This window comes from Notothenia rossii, assembly GCF_949606895.1.
Source record: "Notothenia rossii genome assembly, contig: SUPER_2_unloc_1, whole genome shotgun sequence".
Classification (NCBI taxonomy): domain Eukaryota; kingdom Metazoa; phylum Chordata; class Actinopteri; order Perciformes; family Nototheniidae; genus Notothenia; species Notothenia rossii.
Genome location: NW_027640361.1, coordinates 194,124 through 202,726, shown reverse-complemented (window position 1 = coordinate 202,726; position 8,603 = coordinate 194,124). Strand labels below are relative to the sequence as shown.

General features: G+C 40.3%; 1 protein-coding gene across 1 annotated transcript; it reads left to right on the top strand.

The window, feature by feature from the left end:
- The first annotated feature begins 4,030 nt into the window (after positions 1-4,030).
- LOC307030861 (CD209 antigen-like protein C) lies at positions 4,031-8,030 on the top strand. The gene is made up of 6 exons (XM_079696243.1): positions 4,031-5,720; positions 5,794-5,883; positions 6,091-6,303; positions 6,994-7,136; positions 7,344-7,447; positions 7,691-8,030. The coding sequence occupies exons 1-6, from the start codon at positions 5,651-5,653 to the stop codon at positions 7,827-7,829; spliced, it is 759 nt and encodes a 252-aa protein (XP_079552369.1). The 5' UTR covers positions 4,031-5,650; the 3' UTR covers positions 7,830-8,030.
- Positions 8,031-8,603: the final 573 nt, after the last annotated feature.

Here is an 8,603-nt window from a genome sequence, read left to right as displayed (position 1 = left end):
AATACAAAATCTGTTTACAGTTCTGTTTCATATGGGTTATGAGCAGTGGTCAAGTTGTAAAAAAAAGCCAGGGGGGATGGTGGATCTGCATGCCCCCCCCCACCCGGAGATTAAAAACAAAAACTAACCTGCAATTCAGGGTAGTTGAGTAGACTGGATATATGTTTGGTGCTGACTGCCTTAAGGGCCCTTAATTTGATCTGATGACAGCGCATTTGGTGGGAGACCAACGTTGTACCCTTTTGATTAGTGTTTAAGCAAAAAGATAATTATTATATTCTATTACTGTAAAACAACTTGCATGCTATGGATATATTACGTGTCAGATACTCCTGTCATTGATCTTGACCAAGGCACCTCAGAAATAGAGTTGGTCCCATGGCTACCACTGCTCCTACATAGTTAGGGTAAATGCAGAGGACACACTTTCCCACTGGGTGCAAGTGCAACTTCAACTTCAACTTCACACTCACAATACCTATAAATCTACTGGGAATTCATCCATTAAATGTTGAAACAAAACCTCACAAAACATTTGACATGAATCCTCTCTAGTCAAGTCCATTTTAATTCAAGTGCAAGAACATGGATTAAACAAATATACTATTTACAAAATCTGAAAATAATACATATAATATGATATACAAATACAAATAAACAGTTTTATTCAATGGCTACCAACCCAATTCTCCCCTATACTGTAGTATCTCATAGGATCTTCCAAAGAGTTTCATAATCATGTTTTTTAATGACAACTTTCCGGGCTCTTGCTCTCAGATCCTTAGCCAAGCTATGACTTTGAAGCCAAGACTTGACATAAACTTCTGGTTTGAACATTTGTAGTGGAGGGCCAACACACTTGATGAAAAGCAAGGCTGACATACTTTTTACCTCTAGCGTGCTTCTAGTTGTGGTTAAAATGTTCATCTGACTGAACCCACGCTCACACTCAGCTGTGGAGATGACCAGTGTGTTCACTGCTTGAAGGAGGGGTTTTAGCTCTTCTGGTGCTTGTGGTGTCATTTCATCAACAGTTTTGAGTTTCACCATATCAACATATTCCCTCATTCCTCTCTGAATTTGTCTGCCATCATCAAGCTTGAAAAAGGAGCAGAGTTCCTGTATTTCCTTTTCGGCATAACGAACACCACACACATCTGGCCAGTTTGATGGCTGCAGCACTTTGACATTGTCAAGAAAGCTCTGGTACTCTTCTTTGCTTCTCTGTTTTCCAGGCAGTGATCCCATTCTTGTCTCAATTTTAGCAGCCAAAGCATGAACAAAATGTTGGTGGTTTATTTCTCTGCTGTGTCTTAAATTATTTGTTAGTGGCACCCCTTTGAATAGCTTCAAACCGATTGCAGTCTGAGCCACTTCTGCCGCTGGTCCAGGCTGCTCTGCCATGGACTTCAACACACGGACCTGCCGACTGAGTATTGCTACAGCCTTGGGGAGCGTCATGTTTCTGTCTTGAAGAGAGAGAGAGAATTCAGACAACTCTTCTAAAGCATCATACATGATTCCAAGATTGTGCACAAAGGTGACATTAGAAAGGCGATCTATTAAACCACTGAACATGCATTTCTCTGTTGAACTTCTTTTAGGATCAACTGAGGCATTGGAAAAGTGCTTGTGGATTGCAGGGTACTGCTGCCATACAGCTTTAATGGTCCTGTAACTGGATGCCACCCATCTAGTGCTGAGAATTCTCCCTATGTTCAGACACTGTAAAGCAAGTTCCTCACAACATTCAGTGAGCTCACGGCGGTTTTTGGCTGATGCATGATAGAGACTGTATACTTTGTCAAAGAAAAACTGGAAGTCATTCATCCCTACAGTTTCTTCAACAGCATCTCCAACACTCAGCTCAAGACGGTGGTTCATGCACTGCCACACCATTACGTTTGGAAACCTTTCTACGATTTTGGTTGCAACACCTGCTTTACTTCCAAGCATTACAGAAGCTCCATCTGATGCAAAGCAAACAAAGCGTTCACTCAGAATAGCTTCAGAGAAGCCATGATGTGACAGATTTTTCATTAGAGCTTGATAGATTTCACCTGCATTGGTAGCAGAAAGCTCAACTAGATCCAAGAAGAATGTTAGGGGCTCTTCACTCATCCCTAAGCTCGCTCTAATATAAATGATCAATACTGATTTTTTACTGTCAGTTGTAGCTTCATCTATCATAACAGAAAGTTTTGTTCCACTTTGAAGGACCTTTCCAACTACTCTCTTTCGCATTTCATTTGCTATGTGTTGGCTGATTGTTGCACAGGAATAGTCTGAATGTAAAGTTCTTCCCATGTCTAGTCCATTCAAGACTTGCAGATCAATATCGGACGGTAGATCTGTGAAAGGCCTTCCAGATTTCACAATCTTGTAAACTGTAGGAAATACCCTATCAGTAGTTAAGAAGTGATCCCTTTGCATTTCAGAAGTCAATGTTTCCAATGTCTTTTCTTTTGCTTTTTCCATGGTTTTCTCAGCTGCTTGGTGATACTCTGACATTTTATGCTTGTGTATTTTCTTACGAAGAGACTGCAGCTGTGCTGCTCGGTTTGTACCATAGGCTGTAACCTTAACGTTGGACCACTCCTCAGCAATATGCAACTGGCTGCTCCCACCTGTATTTGGCCCAACCACTTTCATTTTCTGGCAGGTTAGGCAGCCAAGTTTTTTGCTTTGACATATTAGCCATGGATAATACTTTTTTTTCTCCCTGAACTTGGTAGATGTCCAGCATTCAGGGATATCTTGCTCATTATCTCCCTGGTTATTTTGGTCAGAATCATCGACACTATCTCGCTCTGCTTCTGCCTCCTCCTCTCTTCTTTTTTCTACCACAAAAACATAAAATCTGTTCAAACCCCCCCTTGGTAGGATTAGCTACATTTCCCCCTCTTCGAAAAAGAAAAGTGTCTATTTAGAAATATCAAACCTGTTCCTTCTCCAGCTCTAGTCTCCTCTGCTCTAGTCTCCTCTGCTCTAGTCTCCTCTGCTCTAGTCTCCTCTGCTCTAGTCTCCTCTGCTCTCCTTCCTGCTTCCTCGCCATGATTATCCTCTATATGAAGAAAACAAAGGCATTATGGTTTTGTTAGAATGAGCAGACAGTGAAGTAGGCCTACTGTCAAGTTGTGGTTTTTTTTCATATAAAATAAGAGCGATGACATTCAACCACCAGAAGCCGCTATCACACGATTCGGAGGCATGCATCACATTTAAAGCTTTTTAAGTAATACATTTTGGTCGCTCACAGTGACTAAAGGTGCAATTTTCACACTTAATTTATATTATATGATCTCACTAAAATGAATGGAAAGCTTATCAAACAAAGTGCTTAAATCACTAGTGGATACATGATCATCGAATTGATACACAAAATCAGCCTAAAGATCCTCCAGGAACCTTAATTCAAATGGGTTCTTTCGGAACCAGTTTTCATACTGAAGAATCCCAAACTTGGACTATCTACCATCCTTAACTGAACTTCACCGACTGTTTCAGGAACCGTCAACGACACCTGTTCTTCTCTGTGTTCTTCTGCCCCTGTCGTCTCTGCTTGTACACTAGCTTGCTCTGCTTCATCCTAAATTACATTTAATTTTTTTCCCCGACTGAACATGTCTAGGCTAATTAAGTGTGTTGCTTATGCGGTCGCCTAAGCAGTAAAGAGCTGTGGGAAACCCTGCGAGATATTCCATGTGAAAAAGAAATCAAATCTGACATTAACTTTGTGAATATAAGAAAGGTCTAACCTGACGTTGGTTACTATAGCAGCTAGTACTAGCTGCCTGGCGTTAGGCTAGTTAACAAGAAAAAAAACGAAAGCTCCCAAACTATAACTCTGTTGTTATCGCCTCTGTCCAGAGATTACACATTTGGTGACATATCAAAAGTATTCTTGACTTACCTTCAGTGGTACTTTTTGTCCTCTTAAAGCCGAAGTAGTCCCTCAGGTCAAGCTGTCCTTGTCGCTTACTGGCCATGCACAGGCTGCGCTGCTATCGTTGACGCTGACTGACTTGACATCAATTTCGTGATCGTGATATGTGCACGAGCCCCTCGTCCACAGTATTTTAGCGGCTAAAATAATGTGGACGAGGGGCACGTGACGTGCACATATAAAATGTAGAATGTTGAAAATTAAACATTGGCAATATTTCCACATTAATTGATCAAATAACAGAGGATGGGAAGGGGGGGTGGCCGTTTCATAAGGGGGATGGTTTTGACCATTTTAATACCTAAGGGGGATGCCATCCCCCCCCATCCCCCCTCAACTCGACTACTGGTTATGAGATCTCTTAAAGGTCCCATGCATGCTTTTCCGGTTATTACCCGTCTCCTTGTATGTTCTGTAGCTTTGTCTGCATGTAAACGGTCTACAGAGTCAAAAACCCTCAAAGTACACCCTGTAGCGAGTAAAACTCAACAAAGAAAATGAACCTATTGGTCCAAATGGACCAATCCGTGGAGCTCCTCACACACGCACACTCACTCAGCCGTATCTTTTCTTAGCCGCGATACTCCGCGGATTTTCGCCAGGAGACTCAGCTGTATCTTTTCTCATCCGCAGCTTCGTGGATCTCCACTCACAGTTCGCCACACACTCACGTGTGTGTGCTCAGGCTGAGTTTTGCGGTGTCTCGCTGTCTCGCAGACCCCACCCAGCAACCAGGAAACTACATCAGTAATACAGCTCACACTGTTGGCTCCTCGAGTCTCAAAGGGCAGAGCAGCGAGCCCCGCAACGTCCCGCCAACACGGCACCCAGACCCCACGCAGCATTCTCATCTGTTTGTCATTACTGGTGTCATTTTCTGGTTGTTAACAAACGCCGTTGTAACACATAAACACACATCAGAGCACAGTGGGCTCATAGGGAGGGGGGGGCAGGAGCTCCAACAAGGCGTTTAGGACAGAGAGTGAATACACATACTATACAGAGATGCTGTATGAGAAACCAATGTGATTTTGGAAAATTGAACAATGTAAATCTATTCTAGTAGATCTCAACAATGGAATTATGATCAGTAGAAATGGCCATGACACGGGACCTTTAATGTTGCTCTCAAAGTGCACCAGATTGAGGCATTTGACTCCAATATTAAAAAAAAAATCTTCCCGGGGTAGCATGCCCCCGGACCTCCCTGCAAGATGTTAGGTCCACACACCACCTAAAATAGCACTTTACCCCTGCTTAGCCCTAAATGCTGTGAGCTGATTATCAAGCCTTCATTGTAACAGTGCACTGTGTATGTGCATGTGGGGAGTGTTGCAGTAGAAAATTCTACTGTAGCGACCGGTACATTAATTGGAAACCCTAAATGTTTGAGCACCCTCTATGAAACGTCAAGCTACCCCACAGCACCCCCAAAAGCAAATCAAAAACAGAAAACAAATATGTGTGGATCAAAAATACATATGTAAAACCTTTTTTTTTTATTGGATTTTATTTACATGTGTTGGTAGCTTGGCACGCTACTTCCCTCTGATGCGTGTGTTGGTAGCTTGGCACGCCCTCTGATGCGTATGTATGTAAGCATTTAGAAATTCAAACCAGCAACCACACTTTATCCGGTCACATACTTCAGGACGCTTGCTGCAGAGCTGACCTTCTAGGAAAGAGTTGGCAGTCCCATGAGCAATGGAGGAAATCTATGCCAATATTGACGATATCAAAACCCTAAGCTCAAGATCATCAACAATACAAGAAGGTAAGAGTGTCAGTCAGAGTGTACTGTGGATTTTGGATTTACTGTATCACTCCCTGGTCTTCTCTGTGTTCAGGTCCCAGGAGACTTCTCAGAGCGTCTGTTCTTGGTCTGGGGCTGCTGAGTGTTTTCCTGCTGGCTGGACTCATCGGCCTCGCCGTCCACTGTGAGTCTTTCTTTTCATACGTTTAATAATATCATTTTGAACGTGTGATTTTCAAGAGCAATATTCTTTTCTGAAAGATGCACATTTGACCAAAACATTTATCGTTTTTCTACTTTTCTCCTAGGGCCAAATTGGTAAAACATAAATGTTGGTTTGTGTCAGTATGATTGCATCAGGTCATTTAAGAAATATCTATTTTCATTTCAGACCATAACTCAGTAGATGGTGCAGCTGCAGATCTCTCCACTGTCAAAGCAGACCTGTCCCCAGTGACTGAAGAGAGAGACAACCTGACTGAGCGTCTCCAGGCCAGCGATCAGCTGATCAACCAGCTGATCAACCAGATGATTAACCAGCTGAATGCCAACCTCACTGAAAAGACCAGAGAGGTGGACAGGCTTCAGAGTTTGATTGGCAAGGGTGAGTGCTTCATGTGGGGGTTTGCATAGGGCGCGGTGTATGTATGTGAGATATCAATTATCATAATATTTTTTACAAAATACCTCGATATTGATATTCTAAGGCTGACTATTGATCCTTTCATAAAATAGTTACATAATGTCACTTTTCATTAATGATAATCAAGAATTCGTTTTTAATGACTTAGTTGTGAGTGATTTAATTTATAGTTTGTTTTACTTTTCTTCACCCATCATATTTATAATTATTTTTTTAATATAAGAAATAGGAGGAAGAGCTTAGAGGTAGTTTGTTCCAGATATGTGCAGCTTAATAATAATAAAGGATAACAAGGTTTCAAACCAATTTAGAACTGTTGCCGAAAGTCAGACCCAGTTTTCCAGTCGGTCTAGTAACTAACACCGAGATGTTTCCACTGTCTGTGTTTAAGTGGATGTCATTGAAGACTTTAACAAGATCAGTCTCAGTGCTGTGGTGCCTGACTAGATCACATCGAAACAATTATTTAAATCCCAAAAAAAGAGAAGTAGTTGTTTTGCAATGAAATGTGTGATCTCTTTTGATCGCTCTAAAAATGCTTAATAAATATGTTTTTTCATTATTATTACAAAAGTGACATTTAATGCACTCAAGAGTTCCATATTCCAGCAGTTAAAGCAGTAAATCAACAAGATCTTACAACTTTTACAGATAAAACGTGTCCTGAAGGATGGAGGAAGTTTGGTAGTTCCTTTTATCTCTTCTCTACTGAGAAAGCTTCCTGGGAACAAAGCAGACAGCACTGCACAGCCAGAGGAGCAGATCTGGTGATCGTAGACAGTGATGAAGAAGAGGTAATGTGTGCTGCTTGTGATTGTATAACTCCTGCTTTTATCAATCAATGTTTTTATTGTACATATACTTGCAAATGTGTCTATCAGCTATAATGACTATGTTACAACAATGGTGTTAATTACATATTTCTGAGCTAGTAAAAAGGGAAAAGTTATCTGAATGTTGATGTCCATCCCAGAAAAACTGCATTTTTAATATGTGAACAGGAATTCATCACTAGCATGATCGAGGGAAGCACTTGGATTGGTTTGAGTGACACAGAAGAGGAGGGGACCTGGAAATGGGTGGATGGATCTCCACTGAATCTGATGTAAGGCTTTACTTTGGTTTAAATACAGATGCTGGTTTATGTTGTGACCTTTCTAAATGTTTCACATGTTTCTCTAATGGGAGTTAACACAACACACAGGATGCATTTAAACGTAGGGTGTCTGCCCCTTTCACCAGAAGATTTATTTGAGTATTAAGAAAAGAACATGGCTGTGTTACTTATAGTTATTTGTATTTGATGTCCATCTTTTAGTTCATCTTGTTTCCCTGTACTACCTTTTAGGTTTTGGAGCCCAAGACAGCCTGATAATGGAAGAGGGTATCCACGCGAAGAGGACTGTGTAGAAATACGTATTGAATACGCCAAAAGGTGGAACGACCAGCCCTGTGAGGACGATCTGCATTGGATCTGTGAGATTTAAGCTTAACATTGGAGTCTGTTTGGATACTAAACATGCAATCATGCTTTCACAATTGAGTTTAAATCGAGTTATTTAAAACTATACACAATGTCTGATTTCATGAATAAGAATGACTTTGCTCGAAATTAATAAATCACATGTATTTAGTGTTTTTTTGTTGTTGATTACAATCAGTTATAAATAAATAGTCATTTAATTTGTTGTTGCCAACTTTTGTTTGCCTCAATTAAATTAGTATTTGTATTAATCCTTTTACATATCAACAAAAACAGCTTATTAAAAACATCTGCTTTTAAGCCCACAGTTCCTGAAAGTTATAATATTGAAGGTGCCTTATTGAGCAGAATATGATACAAATAAGAAAAATAAAAACAATACAACAATACTCTAGTCCCAGCATTGGTCTAACTTGTTCAAATATGTAAAATAGCCTGTGTGTTTATACAGTATGTTTCCTAACAATGACCTCTTGTGGCCATGTGAGTACAAATCTATTGCAGGTATTTAACATTCATAGGTACCATCCACTTTGTACATACTGTAAGAACTAGTGCTGTCAATTAATACAAAGATGTATGTATGTTTATCACAATAATAATCTGGGACTTTAACTGCAGGATTAGCTCATGTTTCATTTAAAAAGTAATATGCCTTTTATTTGAAGTTACTGGAATGACAGTACTTTAGTAAATGGGCAAATTAGATTTAGCTAGATCAGGAAATATAACTTTCTTTGAGCATGCATACAAAGATAAAAACCGTATGAATATATTG